This window comes from Stegostoma tigrinum, chromosome 25 (assembly GCF_030684315.1).
Source record: "Stegostoma tigrinum isolate sSteTig4 chromosome 25, sSteTig4.hap1, whole genome shotgun sequence".
Classification (NCBI taxonomy): Eukaryota; Metazoa; Chordata; class Chondrichthyes; order Orectolobiformes; family Stegostomatidae; genus Stegostoma; species Stegostoma tigrinum.
Window position 1 is genome coordinate 7,819,884 of NC_081378.1, and position 18,938 is coordinate 7,838,821.

At 37.6% G+C, this 18,938-nt stretch overlaps 1 protein-coding gene across 2 annotated transcripts in view; it reads left to right on the top strand.

Annotated features, from left to right (window-relative positions):
- taf3 (TAF3 RNA polymerase II, TATA box binding protein (TBP)-associated facto) overlaps positions 1–18,938 on the top strand; it is a 195,952-nt gene that overhangs the window by 156,992 nt on the left and 20,022 nt on the right. For both annotated transcript variants that reach the window (XM_048554559.2, XM_059654466.1), the window contains one exon: positions 817–899. In XM_048554559.2, coding sequence (XP_048410516.1) covers positions 817–899 — 83 coding nt within the window. The remainder of the gene's footprint in view (positions 1–816; positions 900–18,938) is intronic.

Consider the following 18,938-nt stretch of genomic DNA (forward strand, 5'->3'; position numbering starts at 1 on the left):
ATCTGACAGGCTGAATGGCTTACTTCTGCTCCTACAACTTATGGTCTTCTAGTTGTCTCTCATTTGTTTTTTAGCTTGGCCAAATATAACCCCACCTACGCATTGTAGTTAGAAATGGACAACAGTTACTGCCTTTCCAGCACTGCACTTATCTTAAAACAAATATATGGATACTAAAACGTACAATGTTTGTAATTGATTCCAATGATTGTATATTTTAATCCCACTTTGTTGCACCATATTATGGTTATGATTTGTTTCATTATCCACATAATAAATTTTTTGTCTCAAACTGGCCATCGGGGAAAGCAACCAAGGATGAATGATGACTTTTCCTCAGAGCTAAGAAACAAATTTCCTGCTGTCAGATTTTTGATATTGAAGGGGGCCTAAAAAATGGAAGAATATGATTTAAAAATTAAGGGTGAATATTTAGTTCATTATAAGCCCAGATTTATTATCCTAGCACCCATTTTAACTACTGACTTCTGCTTCAAAGCCTCAGATTCCCTTTAAAGGTTGTTGAAAGTGCCAATGAATTTTTCTATCAACATTAAAAACAACCGTAGCCCTAGAACAGGGTCGTGCATGCAACTGCATTTGATTGTGACACTGGAGTGCATCAAAACAAACTGTAATTATTTAAATACAAATATAATTTACCTGTTCTTTTTCTCAACATTAGAATTATTTGACTGAAACTGACTTTTGGCTTTTGCAAGATGTATTTTTGAAAATTTCTAAGAGTTTACATTTCTAACAGTTTCCAGTACATTAATTAGTGTGACCCTTCTTATCACTGTATTTCTGTCCCAGGCAAAAACCGAACCAATTGTACCAGCTCCTTCCCCTGTTATTCCAAGGCTTACACTGAGGGTCGGTGCTGGCCAGGACAAGATGTGAGTACTTTTTTTAAAAATTATTTTGTGTGGTCATATTGTTCACATTAAGATAAAGATCAGTGCCATTTTATGTAAAACATGTTAAATTTGCTGAACTAGCTTAATAGTTTCTCCAGCGTTCTTAGTAAAATGACCTTATCCAATGCATTTCACTTCATGTTGTACTTATTGTAAAATAATTTTGTTAATGATGGGAAGCAAAGTATTGAATAATTAAATTATCATTTAACCGGAAACAAATCCACCAGTGTAAGTGTTCCCTTATCATTGGAAATTTCCTGCTTGCTTCTGTGGATCTGTTCTACAAGTGCAACATGCTTTCATTAATTATCTTCTCAGTTTTTTTTTAGTCTAGCTAACTAAAACACACGGAATAGTAATGGGAATTAAAAGGGAAATGTTTGGGTCAGTAAACAAACTTGATGAGGGAATAGACAGTTTCATTCAGATCTGCAAGCTGCAATGCATCAAGTATTAAAATGGTAGTTTATGGACTTGATGTAACTATAAGCCTTTGAATCTTATGTAATAATTTGTGGTATCTGTCCAGTACAGTTAACAGAAACTTTTGTTGTTCTAATGTCTTATTGATTTCTAAGTACTGTAGAAGGCAACCTTGTACTGTCGTCTTTGGAGCATAGACCTCAATGACTTCATAAAATTCTGTTCTGTTGATTCCATGCATGAGGGTTAAAGGCATGGAAAAGTCAGTTCATCATTTTATGGCACAGGGAGGTCAGCTGTGGTCTGCAGCTTGAAATTGTGATGAAGTTTGTGAAGTATTATTTGGAAGTTTGGACCCTAAAGTGGTTTTTGGTTTTCAGTTCTGTGAAGGTGATTTTTTTTTAATGGTCAGAAACAATTTTAGTATTGGCACAAAATAGCACTTCTAAGAAATCTTGTGACTTAAGCTAACTGACCAGACAAGCTACTCATTAAAATAATTGCTGAAATGTTTGCTAAATTACCCTTTTACAACCTAGAGAAAGAAAGATCAGAAGCATATTTAGTTCAGTAGAAGAAAAACACACCAGTTTTGGGAAGGCAGTATTATCACTAGACTGTTAATCTGGAGACCCAGGAAATGTTCTGGGATCTTAGGTTTGAATCCTGCCACGGCAGATGGTGGAGTTTGAATTCAACAATAGACTGGAAATAAGAAGCTAATGATGAACATCAAACCAAATTTGATTGTCAGGAAAAATCCATCTGGTTCACCAGTGTCATTTGGGCTAGGAAATCTGTCATCCTTACCTGGCCTGGCCTACTTGTGACTTCAGACACACAGCAATGTGGTTGATTCTTAACTGCCCTCTGGGCAATTAGGGTTGGGCAAGAAATGCTGACCCAGCCAACAATACCCTAGTCCATGGATGAATGAAAAAAAAATGTGCTGTTCAGCAGCTTGAAAAATGCCAACGTAATTGGAAGAATTGTCTTCCCTAGAGTTTAGTGAGGTAACTCAACTCAACAAGTTGGCCTTTTTATGTGTCACTGAGAGAATCACATCTAGTTAACAGACAGAGAGTTGGTGAATGGAAATAATCTCAACCTTGTCAGTGGGAAAAAAATGTAATAGAGTGATAGTTCACTGGGGTTGAGTGTCTGTAAAGGATATTTCTTAGAATCAGAATTCGATATTTTTGTTGTTTATAATAAGATACTTCAAATTTTTTCTTTCATATTATTAACTTATGTCTTTTAGTTAAATTGGCAGCCTCACATGAACATGTTCCAAATTGCAAAAAAAAAGTCTATTAAACCGGTTTCATTCAAGATGCTGATTTGTCCAATATTGCCATCAGCTGGGATCATTACAAAAGCATAAAATAGTGGACCATGGGAAGACTGAGAAAAATATTTAAAATATTCAGTACTTTATGGTAATTTGGTTGTAATATTTAGCCCCTTTGTATATTTGCATAATATGTTCCTGGACCACAGCATAGCTGATTTTTATTCTCTGAAAGATTGGCTCAGCTATGATGGATAGCACCATTGCCATGCTTAAAATATTCAAACAAATCACCCCTAAGCACAGCATCTCTCGTATTTGCATGGGTAGGATTTGGGGACAGATTGTAGTTCATACATCTGTTTCTGAAAACTTTTAAATGATCGGCTGCCTCCACTGTAATCCAAGTTTTGAGACTCCTGGAGTGTGAAGATTTTTCAGAGCAGTTTTATTCTCAAAGCACTTCTTTGGGATAGCCAGGGTGCCCTTTCAGAGAGGCAAGGTACCTCTTTAAATCTTGTCCTGGGACACTTTTGATGGGAATAAGTCACCCTTTGGAAGATTTAAGACACCCTTTGGGATATAGAATCACAGTATGCTTTTGCATTTGAAAAAAGGTAAACTAATTTTGTTTATTCATTTAAACTGGAAGATCTGCGGATGCTGTAAATCGGAAACAAAAACTGAAGTTGTTGGAAAAGCTCAGCAGGTCTGACAGCATCTGTGAAGAGAAATCAGAGTCAACTTTTCAGGTCTGGTGACCCTTCCTCAGGATTTCTGGTAGTGAGGAACACGTTAGCATACAGAAGTCCAGCTGCGGGGAGGGGGTGAAGAGTAAATGATAGATGGGGATAAGAGAGAGAAGAACAGTTGACCATATAAAGGCATGGATAACAATGTGGCTAGGACAACGAATAACTGTTAATGGAGACTGTTAGTGGCTAACAATAGATAATGTGTAACGGCACTCTTTGTGATAAGACCTAACATGTGGGATAGGGGGCTGGAATATGGGAGAGTTCAGGCCCTAAAATTATCAATTCGACATTAAGTCCAGAGAGCTATGGGGTCCACAAGTGAAAAGTGAGCTGTTGTTCTTCCAGCTTGTGACTTGATGACTAACCTGGTCACATGAAGGGCTGATGTCAAGGCTCATCTCACCTCTGGAGTTCAGCTCTTTTCTTCACCAAACTGCTTTGTTTGGTGGTACAGGTGCAGTGCTGAACCTGAATGTAGCTTCACTGGAATGAGGATTGACGCCCATGCTGTTGCCATTGAATTGATCTGCATATTAGCCAAGAGAGCTAACCAGCCACCCTTGAAAAATCTAACAAAATGCAATTGCAGTTGAACTGGTTTCAGTAAAATTTAGCTTTGACACCCTGAAAAGCTATTACAAATAATTGACATCGGATTAATGGGGATGCTCACAAACAAGGGTCTAAACTCGTACTCACTGTCAATAACATTGAGAATAAAGCTAATTCCCATAGTACATTCTTTCAGTTAGCAAAGAGTTTAAAAACAAACATCTATACCAACACTAAGAACATGTCTAGAGTTCTTTTGTATCTATGGCTGTTTATGTATTTTGTAGTATCACTGGAAGAGTTGTGTGAATGGTTTCTCATACTGATGGACATGCAGTTTAAAAAAATACCTTTGAGAACAACAGGAGAAACCCTATCGTGGCATACAAGAATGCTAGAGATTGAATAAAACATGATTTACATAACGGCATGAGTTTTTGAAATACTTAAAATCATTGAAATTGGAAAGAATTCCAATTGGCAAATGATACAGCTTTCAAATATAAACTATAGTTCTGATTTGAAACTGATTATAGTAATGTATTTGAACAGTCCTCAAATGATCTCTTCAGCTTGATTCACTAAATCTAAATTTACATCCAGACAGTGCTGAGTGGTATTCTGGTTTAAATTTAACTTTAAGGTTTTCTTTACTCATTTTATATTCAATAGACTTTTTTAAAATACTGGAGTTCCTTTTAGTCAAAAGATGCTTTTTATACTCGCTCCTAATCAATCAATTGACTTCCGAAAGTTATTGAAACTTATACAGGGAAGTCATAGAACAAAGGATGACCACCACCTTCCCAGGCTGATCAGGACAACTAAACAGGTTTAATCTATTTACGATGTTGAAAACAGCATTTGTCCATATGTTATCAGAGTCACTACAAGCTGAATCCACTGTATAAATACATAAGGTTTGTGTTATGTCAAAATGAAGAAAAGGACATGTAAAACAAAAATACAATAATAAGAATTCGGAAAAGCACCTAAGTATGTATCAGTGCTTTTTGTACAAAGGTTACTAAAAGAGAGAGTACTGACCTTGGGAAAACACTAAAATTTTCTTATTGGTCCTCTCAGTTTTTAGATGGTCACTTAGTTTTGTCAGTGCATCCTGAGATTACCCAAATCTGTTCACTGTGCAGTAAAACTTTCAACAGTGAGACAAGGGGCAGGAAAGCTATCTGATGTAATATAAAGTTACCAAGTTCAAGTTCTGTAATTGAGAAAAGAAACTAGTGACTGTTCCCTACAAAAAGCTCGAGCAGTAGATTGAGCTAAATTCCCATCAGTCATTAGCAGGACCATTGGCCTTGTACAATACTGTGGGCGCAGGCATTAGTGAGAGCAAACAAAAGCAGGGAGCATCAGGAAATAAGCTGGGAATGTTGGTATCTCATTCATGCAAAAAGGCATAAATGCCAGAAACTGGAAATAGGAAGTGTAAATGCCAGAAATATACAGTGTGCCTGTCATATCTAAGAAAACGTAAAAAACAGGAGACATACTCATCATTAACAATCAATGTGCCTTTTTTTTCTGCCATGTATGGCAGTGACCCAGCTCTGGGGTTCAGATGACAAATCTAGATCACGTGCTTTACTTACATGAATTGATGATCTGAAGCGCCCACAAAGATTATATTGATGCATTGTATTTCAGTGACAAGTATGTGGTGTTTTTTCTTAAGTACATTCCCAAAATGTATGTTATTATGAAGTAGTATCAGTTCACTATATTTGTGGGTAAAAATGCAAAAAGAAGGGTTTGCGTATGGCTCATCTCAAAACTGGGATGATGACCTGAGACAGTTTGGTTGACGTTATAATGACACTAATGATGTGTGAGAATGAAACACAGTGATCACTTGTATATTGTAGTACTTAAGTGATTGACCCCCAAGGCCAAAAGATGATGAGTTTCATTCCAGGGCAGCTTGTCCCCAGTGTAATTACTTACAGGAGTGTAGCACAACTGCATACATGAGCCACAAGATGAGCACAAATTGATCACTTTGCTCTGTGTATAATCTTCTATTAATTGTACATCGTTGAGAATAAGAATCAACTGTTTGATAAAGTTTGTAAATTTTTTTTTATAGAGTAAGTCTCCCTCACCTTTCAAACAGGTACTTAAAGAAGAAAAAAAGCATCATGCCTTACAACCAAATAGGAGATTCACGTCTGTGATTGATTTGGAGTTGGAAAATCTCTTTTGGTCAACATTTAATTCTGCCCAGTATTAATTTTTATGTACACACACCCTTTTGCTTTGTGTTTTATTACAGAAGAACATCCAAGATGTATCATACTGTGTAATCATACAAAAATTAATTCCTAACTAAGAAACAAATATTTGTTTTTCAAACCAGCAGTTTGAGTAGGAATTCAAAGGAGGCGAGAAATACTGAGAGGTTCAGGACACAGAAGGCAGAAGCTGTGACTTCCAGGGTTGGATAAAAGACCATGAGGATGCACAGGGGATCAAGCTGAAAGGCTGCTGAATTTTTGGAGGGCAGAGACATGGAAGGATTTATTTAAAGTAGATCAGGTGAATTCGGGTGTAATTGATATCCAGGTCTTATGATAAATGAGTTAGGAGCAGTAGAGAGCCATTTAGGCCCTTGAGTCCAGTATGCATTAGTGTTTGAAACGTAGATAACATTGAGTACACAAATTTAGAGGTAATAAATGTGTGGCTAAAGACTTCATTACCAATGGCTTCAGGCAGGACAGAGATGGACATTGTTACAAAAGTGGAAATGGCTAGTCTATAATGGAGAAGATGAGAAATCCGGAACTCGAGCCTTGAATCAGGTAGACTGTTGAGGATTGATTCAACCTCACAACAGTTTCCAAGGAAAATAGAATCATAACCTAGGCTGACACTGCATTTTCAGACATAACCTCAGTTTAACATCTATTTGATAAATGATATGTCCACTGTCTCAAGTAGATGTACAAAATCCCATGACACTTTTCAAAGAAGATCAAGGATATTCACCTGATGTCCTGGCAAATATTTATCCTTCGACCAACGTAAGTAGAAATTTTAAAATAAAACCAAGAACTGCAGATGCTGGAAATCTGAAACAAAAGCAGTAATTGCTGAAGCTCAGCAAGCCTGGCATCATCAGTAAGAAGAAAGCAGAGTTAACGTTTTGAGTCTGGTGACTCTTCATCAGGGGTTCTGATGAAGAGTCACAGGATTTGAAACGTTAACTCTGCGTTCTTCCCACAGATACTTCCAGACCTGCTGAGCTTCGCCAGCAGTTTCTATTTATGTGTAAAGAGAAACTTCCTGTTTGCAAAGTAGCTAATGAATTTCTCTACATTGCAGCAGTGACAACAGTTTAGAAAATATTTCAGGAGCACTAAAATGCTTCGGGGGGGGTCACAAAAGGTGCTTTATAGTTGCAGGTTTTGTCTCACATTTTTAAAGCAGTTAACCGCTGATAATAATGACTCAAGCTGTAGTATTTTTCTATGGGAATGTGACCCTTAAACATGTTTCCTAAGCATCCATTGAGAAATTTTGCTTTAACTTCTATAAAATCCATTTTTCCCCATGATAACTGACCCAACAATTAGTGCCACGTGGCATGAAAAGAAGACTTCAATGTTTGCTTGTCAGATTTACTGACGTTATGTAATGCTGTGCAGAACACTAATTATTTCATAGAGTCCTTTCCCAAGGTGATGTGGAACTTGCTCTGCCTTTCTTGTATCACAAACAGTTTTCTGTTATTGTTGAATACTGCACTTTTTATAAAACAAAGAGGCCAAGTGTGCTCTGCAAGAGTCAGAGTTTGAAGCATTCCAAGATCAAATGGAGTGTGAAGTCTGTACTGTACAGATCAAGAGATACACTTACATGATGCAGTAGTTTTACAATGAAAAGATATTCTGTAAATTCCTTGTTTATATAACATCCACATTCCTATAGAGAATCCTTCATGATGCTTGCTCTATCATAAGAGAAGTCACCGTATTCATAGGATACCATAATAATCTTGACTATTGAAAGAGGTGGCTCAAGTATGCTATACCCCCTGTGCAGATTCAAATAACATCTTAAATTATACTTATCTGGACATATACACATGGTGGCACAGTATTCACTACTCAAGTGCTAGGTAGAAGGTGAATTCTTTAAAAGGCAATGTTTCCTTTTCACTACCAGGCTACAGCCTCTGAGATAAATGATTGCCAAATAATTTTACCAATTTATACTAATATTTATCATTTTCTCCAGATTTAGTTTCTCTTTTCAAAATTCCACTTATACTTTATATTAGCAAGAGGCACTAGCAGTTATCCTAATGATTATGTATAAAATTGAAGTAGCTATAGAAATTAGTTGGCAGCATGTTGACAGAGTATATGTTAAAATTGTTTCCACATTGAATGCAATTTTACATAAAAAGGTAACAATATCTCGATTTCTTGTGATAGTTTAATGAGCACAACCAAATGGGCTACAAGAATATTTAAGGTGGCAAACAGTTGGAGGCCCAAAGGCTGTGCTTGTGTAATTATTGCTAAACACTTTTAACAGAGGAATGGTGAAACCTCTCTGAGGTTACACACGAAGTAGCATTCAGCATTTGCGACGGTCTGGACGAGAAAACAACCTTTGACTGAATAAGGCTTTTAGCAGCACTGTCATAATATCAATGACTTAGTTCAATTTTTATAACTTGTGTTTGTATGGCACCTTTACTATAATCAAAGAAAGAATTATCAACCAAATTTGACAGAGAGCCACAAGGTATTAATTGAGCAAAAGCTTGGTTTCAAGGAGCACCTTAAAGGCCAATGACAGATGTAGACTCCCTTTTTTCAGGAGAAAACTCCAGTATTGAGGTGCTTGGTAGCAGAAGGCACAGCTATCAACAGGGGAATGATGAAAATCAGAATGCATAAGGGGTCAGATTTTGAGGAGTGTGGAGATTTCATTGACTCCAGGATTTCAGGAGGCAACAGAGATGGGGAGGGACAAACGAGGGATTTAAAAACAAAAGTTAGAAATGTTAACATGGGTGGACTGCAAACCAGAATCAGGCATAATTATCCTAGTGATTATAAAGAAAATTGAATGTGAGATATCGAAGTTATTTGGCAGCTTATATCATCAGAGGTGATTGATGTACAAGGCTTGATGCATGTTAGGATGCAGGGAGCATAATGTGATTAAATACCCTGAAGCATGATATTTTACTAACCTTCCGGCACATGTTCAAACAAACATTTTAAGTTGTCTTATTTCTCAAACATTTCCCTTTATTTAGTCACTATTCCATTGTTTACAAGTGGTATGTCTTACAAAAAAAGTTTTTGAAATGGCGTGGAGTTTCTGTAAAAGCACTGTTTGTAACAGGACAACCTACCAGAAGATTTGCAATAAAGAATGCAGGTTTATCTTGCAGAGATGTTTAGTGGCAATGTCACTGAAAAAGTAGAAGTAAATGTTTAAATTCTATATCAGTTTAAACTAGTGTATGAATGATTAGATTAGATTAGAGATTAGATTCCCTACAGTGTGGAAACAGGCCCTTCGGCCCAACAAGTCCACACCGCCCCTTGAAGAATCCCACCCAGTCCCATCTCCCTATAACCCACACACCCCTCGAACACTATGGGCAATTTAGCATGGCCAATCCACCTAACCTGCACATCTTTGGACTGTGGGAGGAAACCGGAGCACCCGGAGGAAACCCACGCAAACACAGGGAGAATGTGCAAACTCCACACAGACAGTCGCCCGAGGCTGGAATTGAACCCGGGTCCCTGGCGCTGTGAGGCTGCAGTGCTAACCACTGAGCCACTGTGCTGCCCAAATGATGTTTTGTTTAAGAAGCAATAACATATTGGAAGGCAAGAAAAACAATGGGGGAAGCAATTAGAGTGATGTGGATTGAAGAGAAAGTGAATGGTTCTGTAGGCTAGATAGTCAAACCCCAATGAGGCTTAATTTGCTGTCAGTGTGAATTCAGAGCTTTTCTGTAAAAAGTTTATCTATGGATATGATCAACACAAAAATTTAATTGCTTTGTTTAATCACTTTAAGAGATCGTATCCTCAATGGATCTAAAATTTAATTGGCATGTTTAGATTTTAAGCATTTGTGTTCTGACCAGGTGCCCCTTAAAAAAATGAGTTTCCACTAATGATTTTTCTTTAATCATCTTCTATTGAATAACAACTCTTAGTAATAATCACTAACTGTGCTAATTTAACTGATTGCTTAAGATTTATTAGTTTTAAGGGAAAGTAGTGGTAGCAAATTACTTTAACGCCATTGATACCATTGCACAAACTGTATTTCACTTGTACCAACTGTGACGCACGGCTGCATTTTTAATTTGAACTCAATTAACCCTTTGCACTCCACAAGCTATTTTTATTTATTTCATCTGAATCTTACTACAGTAATCCATTAACAAGTCAGTGGTGAGATAAAATTTTAATTACTGCTGTTTTACTGTTCTTCGAATTACGTGGTTTAAATTCAATTAAAGGATTCAGAATCTGTGAGATCAGTGATCTGAATTCAATAACTAGAAAGGGTGATCATCCCATCATGCTTTCATTCTTACAAATACAATTAATTATTCACTTTTTTACCTCTGCATCATGTCCTGCTTGTGAAGCAGACAGTATCTGTCTGATGCACATGAACTGAGCAGAACTTCATTCAGAAAGTTTGGGGATGGATTTGACTCTCATTTCAAGTTCTAATAAACATTTCTAACCTGTGCCAATTTTTAGTTTTGGTTTTACTGTAACCACTAGTTTCTTTGGAAGAAAGAAAAGATCTACAGACATCTTTGCTGTCAGTGTTCAGCAGACCCCAGGGTTAAAGAACACTGACTTCATATTTCCATGTTGTCGAAGAAAGAGAATGTAGTATTTGAAGAGTGCACACTGCCTCCAACTTGGTGTATTATGACATTAAATAGTGCAGAAAGGGTCATTTGTGAAGTGCCAACCGGTTTCAGCCTTGATAAGATATATTCTATTTATGCATTTATATTATCACAATAATTACAGAATGTTCAATTATCAAATTAAATATTGCACTTGACAATTAATAATAAGAATATTTTCTGTGCAATAAGTATCAAAATAATTTTTGACATCTGTGGATAAGGTTGGTCAGATGTAATTAATTGATTTGAAATTACATATATGCGTCAACAAATTTATAATATAAATGGGTATTTATTGATGCAGAGTGGACCAGAGACCTATAATTTCTTTAGGAAGCATTATGCTTGCCAAAAATTAGTATTGTCTAGTTTCTGTGTAGTTGCTACGTCAAGATCCTTATCAACCTTGCAAAAAGTGTTCTGTTCAGTGCATCAACCAAGTGATCAAACACCTTACACAGCAATCTATTTAATGACACACTATTGCAATGGTTATAGGCATATGTACTATTTCTTCCACAAAACATTAATCTACACCATCTGTTGGAAGAAATGAAAGCAGACCATCATTAACTAAGCCAAATCACCAGAGTGACATGACTTAAGCGATGTTGTACAGACCGAGTGCCAGAAATATACATCAGTAGCTTGATGCAAATTGCTGAAATTTGTTGACAACCATAGAGAAACTTTGCAGACCTTTCCTTTAAAAGTTGAAATGGTTATGACAGATTGCCAATAGAAGGAACAAATCCGTTGGTCTTTTCTCATTCTATACTTCCTGTTTTTATTTTGTTCATTAATTATCTTATATATAGTTAATACTGCAGTTTGTTCCTGAGACCAAAACAATATCAGACTGTACGCCTTTGCAAAATTATATTCTTCCATGTCTAGGATCATGGTTTGGCCTCCGTGTAGTTCGGGGAAACGGTAAACGTGATCTTTGCAGCATGTCACATTCAAATTAAGTCCTGCAAACAGGTTGAAGAGCTGAGTATGGTATTCATTCACCTTACCAAGGCTTTTGACAGTATAAATAGGCAAGGTCTGTAGGAGATTCCATAAAAATATAGCTATCCTGAAAAGATGATGAATGTCATTTGCTTGTTTTGGGATCACACGATGACCAGTAATATGGAAAGTGGTGTGTCAACGGATTCCTTTTCTGTTCCCAGTGGCGCCGGTCAAGGCTGCGTGTTGGCTTTGACTCTATCTTGCCATATGTTTCTCAGCCACATTCCATTATGCACTCAAAGACCTTGACATAGGAATACATGTTCAGTGCAGTACAGATCGCACCTTTTCCAACTTGCAAAAGCTTGCACAAAGATGAATGAACAGCTGCTGCGCGGTTTCTTGTTCAGAGATGACTGTACTCTCATAAGACATACACCATAGGACATGTAACCGTTTGTTGATCACTTTGGCCTGATGATAAGCCTGACAAAGACAAGAGATCTGTAGCAACCTGTTCCTCGTATTTATACGATCCAGAGTCACTATCAGCATCACATCCCTACTGCAATCCAGAGGTTTTGCTGTTTTGTGAGCATCTTCTCCAGTAATACTGTATTGGATGACAAAATCAATAAATGCCTGGGAAAGTCAAGTTTAGTATTTGGCAGATTTATTCTCAGACTTTTGGAAGAACATAGAGTTAACCTCCAAACAAAGGTCAAAGTCTACCAGGCAATGGTTCTTGCAACACTTCTTGATGGATACAATACTTGGACAATCTAACAGTTTCATATAAAACAACTAAAAGTGTTTGATCTCCGTACCATCGGAGAGCTATTTGCAGCATCAGGCAACAGGACTCAATTACTACATCAAGATTCTCATAAAATATTACCTAGCATTGAGTATTGGACAGAATATTTAAGAAAGTAAAGAATGACCAAAAATTGATAAAAATGGTAAAATTATGATGAGAGAAAACTCGCCAGAAATATAAAAGCAGATGGTAAGAGTTCTTCAAAATATTTAAAGAAGAATATTGTTACCAAAGTGAACAGCCCTATAGAAAGTCAGAGGATTAGTTATGGAAAATAAGGAGAATGACAGATGCATTGAACATGTAGTTTGCGTCAGGCTTCACCGTAGAGCAATCAAGTAACATCCTAGAAGCAACTATGAATCTGGAAACAGAAGAGAGGGACGAATTCAGGAAAATCACAGTCACCAGAGAAGTGGTACAAGGCAACCTAGTTTTAAATGAAGTGTCTGGTGACAGAGTTGACCCACCAGTTTAATTTTCCAAAACTCTTGATTCAGGGGATCATCCCTTTGATTGATAGAATAACAAATGCAACTCATTTATGCAAAAAGGGAGGGAGGCAATGCAGAAAATTACAAGCGGGTTAGCTTAATATCTTAATAGCACGGATAGAAAATTGGCTGGCTGATAAGAAACAAAGTACAGATATAAATGGATCTTTATAAGGCTGACAAGACATACCAATTCATGTGTCACAGGAAATGGTGCTGAGACATCAGCTGTTTACGTTTTACATAAATGATTTGCCATAGGTATTTCATATGCAGTATTTGCGATCAGTTATACAAATTGAGACTTACTTTGAAATCATGAGGTAACATGAATCTAGCCTGTAAAACTAGCCTTTTTTTTGCTGAATGTATCTGTGAAAGTGATGACAGAAGCCAATTAACATTGAAGCAAAAGATGTCTATAGCCTAATAAAAGCAAAGTATTACATATGCTGGAAATCTGAAATAAACACAGGAAATGCTGAGGGAGCTTTATTTCGCTTTCCACAGATGCTGCTAGACTTGCTGAGTTTCTCCAGCATTATCAGCTTTCATGTCTATCCTCGTGTTTTGAGGGATTGGCAGTATTGGATTCTTGTCTGCAAAAATTGTACATTACAACATTTGACTTTGCAAATTTTCAATCTTGCGTGCTTTAAGTTAATTTGGCCCATTGAATAAACATATTCCTTATTAAAAATTCAAAATGACAATCTATGTGACAACAATGGCATATTGCTGTTTTCCTGATCTGTTGTCAACAGATTTGATGGCATTTATCTACGGCATTGCTGTACTGCTCAGTTTCATGGGATTGCAATTATTTGATTCCATAATCAATCACAGCAAGAGCCCTTTTAAAATTGCCTCCTTTTTCACCTGCTGAACTGTAGAAACTCCAAGGATTTACCTTTGGGCCCTTCCTTATCTGCGCTCCATGCCTTGGTAATCATTTACCAATATAAGATCAAACAGTAACATGAAGCTCTGTATAAATCAATGTTGTGCAAACTGGCTAGGGAGCCTTTAAAGAATCTGAGATCCACGTATGTTATTGTGGCCTTTCTTATAAACATGACTCAGAATTTGCATTTATTTTGTACCTTCTACCTGCTAAAGACATTTTCATGCAGAGTTTCTCCCTGTTCCACACATCCTGAATATTCCTCCATGCCCTATGGTATCATAGATCATGTCAAATCATTCACCAGAATGGTGCTCATGCATGTATTAGCCTTAACGGTAGAGGTGTCAGTCATGCCACTGTGGAAGAAACAGAACTAAATCCAATTGTGCAGTCATCTGATGTGAATAAATTTATCCTACTGATCACGCTTTAATTATTTTTCCCTGAACTTGAACATTGAGGCCAATTCATTCATTGGCTAATGTGGGCCACATGCTTACATTGTCCTTAAATCCTGTGTAAACTGTACATTATTTTGGATTTTCTTACTCTGGATAAATACTTTGACTACTTTTTAAAGATATAAACTTTCTGCAGTTAGGGTTTGACATGTATTTCTTGTATCACAAATCTACTCCAATAATTTTCCTCAAGTACAAAAACAAAGTTGCTGGAAAAGCTCAGCAGTTCTGGCAGCATCTGTGGAGGAGGAAACAGAGTTAACGTTTCGGGTCTGGTGACCCTTCCTCAGTTCTGGACCCGAAGCATTAACTCATGTTTTCTCCTCTACAGATGCTGCCAGACCTGCTGAGCTTTTCCAGCAACTTTGTTTTTATTCCTTAAATTTACAGCATCCGCAGTTCTTTTGGTTCTTAATTTTTCTCATGTAATGATCTCGGCCATGTATATATTTTAAATTGAGACACAAACATTATTGGGTTGGATTAGATTGGAAACATTCATTTTAGGCCTGATTTGATCTCCCAATTGATGATTTTACTATCAGTGAGATTGTGGTTAAATTAAAGAAATGGTGTCTTCACGTTGATTTCTCTTGCCACAATTGAAAAATCTGTGCTCTAACCTAGCTATGTTTTGTTTTGAGGTGACTCACTTTTCTGTCTATCTTGAGAAACCTAGTTACTGAACAGTTGTCTGAAAACTATAGAATTAATTGTGTGGCCTTAAGTGGGCAAAGCACTTAACAGTGTTAGGTAATTTATATCGCAGGCCATATAATGTTTGTACACAATAGCTAAATAAAAGGGTTATTAAACTACAGCTACGCTTTATCCGCATGATGAATGTGGATAACCTTCCATCAATATGTGTGGTCAGGGGTGGAAAGGATTGACTCATTGGTAACTTGTCAAGCAGCAGGCTTGCATTTCAGCCTCCGCAGCTTGTGACCCAGTCCATATACTTGTCTTTTTGTTGTCGAGCATTAAGTAAAGAGACACTGGTGAAAGCCCCTCCTGCAGCATGTTTTCGTGAATGCAGCCAGTGTTTTTAGCAGTTAGCCCACCGTGACCAACAGTGCAAATGGTGAAACGTAAGCAGCATGGGGCCATTATTAAGCACAGCTGTGGGCGGTGTTTGTTTCCTCGTTGAAGACTATCTATTCAATTGGCCTGCTGTAGGAACTGTTATTCATGAACTAAATGCAAGCAAAGGTGATACTTTAGAAAGAAAACGTGGGAGGATAATTGTACTGCGCAGAACAAACTCTTTTCAGAAAATAGAAATTCTCGTATAACAGGTAAATGGCAACTCTTTAGCTAAGTTTTCAACATTGAGCCGAGTGAAGTTAACCATGGAAATCAGTTTAAGCTGGAAAGTAAAGAAGCTTAGTTGCAAAAAAAATTGAATGGAATTATTCAGCTCTAATTTTATATCAGGCCAAACACTGTCAATCTTGACAACTGAAATGGCTCGTGGACCAATCAGATTAGCTGTTTGGTTAATACGAATAGAAGCTTTTTTCAGTGCAAAATGCAGTACTGTGTAATAATCTGATATCTGCTTACACTCTGAAAGTATAGGACAGGATGACAGGCAGTTGTAAAGATGACATTCAGTAGTCATTGTCACCATATGCGCTTCACTTCAGCAATGGAAAAGTCTCTACATAGGATGAGTGGTTTATTTATAGCATGTCATCCTGAACAGAATTAGATCTAACAGTACAGTTACTTGCTTATTTAAAAACTCTTTCACTTACCACATGAACAAAAGGAATGTCGACTCCAGAGATATTTGTAAATCATAAGAACTCTTTATAATACCTGAGTAACTGCTGATTTTCGTAGAACTAATTGCCGTATTCGGGTGAAGAAAGTTTCATGGAGCTGGAACAGCTTCAGCTAGGCTTTCCCTGCCTCAATTACTTAATGGTAGGGTGCAGCTCACAAAGGAGTGGAAAGGTTGTTGTTGAACTATCAAATATCTAGAAATTAGGACTCCAACCAGTCACTTGATATTTTCTCTAAACCTATGGTATCCTGTCACAGATGTTTTGAATATGACAATTGCCAGAGTGTAGATCCTAATAAGTGTACTAAGAATAACTGAGTCAGAATTGCTGGGGAAACTCAGCAGGTCTTGAGTTTTGAGTGTCTTCTTTGGAACCAAAGAGAGGTGGAAACATGATGGGATTTACGCTGTTGATGGGGAGATGGAGGAACAAGTGGAACAAAAGGGAATGATAGAGGATGAGGGATCTGGTGTATTTTAGCATATTAAAAAGTTTATTTTCCACAACATGGAAAATTTCAAATTCTGCCAATGAGACTGGTATGCAATCTTCAGGGAGGTGGCTTCCTCATTGGCCACTCCAGCACTCACCATTCTATTACAGACAATGGGCGAGCTCCTGACATAGCTAGCATGATCAGCATTGGCACCTTTTTGAGCTTGGCTGGAGATATTCAATGCTGAGGTAGCAGTTGACTGCAAAGGTGCCTCAATGTAGAATTTGCTTTGCAGGCAGAGATTAAAATCAAACATTATGACCTGGTAAACCCCACAGAATAGAGAAGGAACATCTCAGGAGGAGATGTTTAGGCCACGTATGTGGCCCTTCTGTCTTGTTGCACCATCAATAGATTCTTGAGGCTCATGTTCCAAAGGCCATTGAGCTGGCAGCCTCTACCTGTAATGGAAGGCTGCTCCGTGGACTGTATAGCTGATTGTGCTCTCACATCACCCTGAGAGAGATTCGCACCCCCCCCAAAAAAAAACTTTCCATTTCCAAACCCACCATTGCGAGCCTGAGCAAATTCTGATCCAGCAGTCAATCATGCTGTGGAGTTTTGGTCAAATTGTTCCTGAAAGTTGTAGGTCTGGACACCATCAAAAGAGCATTCCCGGTGTTGAGTCTGGTGTTAACAAACGCGTGAATAAGAATTTCCATGGTTTCAGGCTAATGTGGGTAAGATAATGCATTTTAGAAGTAATTTTTTTCTTCTTACCTTCTCTACAATATCGCAAATATCAGTATCACAGAACCAGAAACACCTCAGTTGGAATTTTAGCTGTTAAAATAATTTATCCCTTATGTAAACAAACATTTCCACCCTATAAGCAATTGGAGGTTTCCAATAAATGCCTACTTGATAGGCACCCCATTGTGAGAAAATTATACTTAGGAAAATCAGTCATGCAGCACAATTCTTACAGTGGTGTATGTTAACAGTGGCTGAAATACCTAGCAATTTTGTTTAACTACATGTGTTGGCCAGTGCCTTGTCAACTTTAGTAGTCCCAATCATCAGCAAAGTGATAGAAGGAGTCGTCAACAACAGAGAGCAAAATATATTTGTTCAGCAATAAGCTGCTCACTGAAGCTCAGTGTGTGTTCTTCCAGGTCCACTCATAATGAGCTTATGACCTCATTACAGCCTTGAACAAGAGATTTGAACTCTAGTGGTGAAACGAGTACAAGTCTTCTTAATATTACAGCCGCAGTTGACAAAATATGGCTTCGAGAAGTCAAGCAAAACTGGAGTCTGAGAGAATTAGAGGGGAATCTCTTTGCTCATTGGAGTTATACTTAACACAAAGGAAGATGGTTGTGGTGGATGTTAGTCAGTTGTGTCAGTCCCAGAACGTCAATACAGGAGTTCCCCAGAGTAGTTGTAAATGGGTGCTTCGTGGATTATGCATTATAGTTTATGTCCCTGCACTATTGCAGGATTATCCAAGATTTGACAACTGAACATCCAAGGATATTCAATGTTTACGAAGGACAGTCAAAAATGAGAGGGAAATTAGGTAGTGTTGTTAGTGAAAAATGAAATCAGTGCAATGGTGAGGGATTATATTAGGGCAAAACATCTTGATGTAGAATCAATCTGGGTCAAGCTAAGAAACAACAAGATAGGGAAAACATTAGTAGACCTCTAACTGGTCATGGCGAGGTAGGAGATGGCATTAATCAGCATCATATCTAAGTTCTACAGTCCTGCCACATACACTCATCAATGATAATGGATAATTAAAAAAACTTACTGGAGGAAGGTGCTCCACAAACATCTCCATCCTCAAAAGTGGAAGAGCTCAATCCATCAATCTCATAGGCAAAGCTGAAATAGTTGCAACAGTCTGCAACCAGAAATGCCAAATGAGTGATCCATCTCGGTTTCCTCCAGAAGTTCCGAACATCTCATCAAGAAAGGACTGGATGCATTTGATACTGCAAAGCCTACAGGGCTTGACAAAATTCTGGCAGTAACACTAAAGAGTTGTGCATCAGAATTTGTCATAGCCCTAGACAAACTGTTCCAGTACAACTACAATTCTGACATCTACCTGTGAACGTAGAAAATTTCCTAGGCATGTCCTGTACACAAAAAACAGGTCAGATCCAACTTGGCTA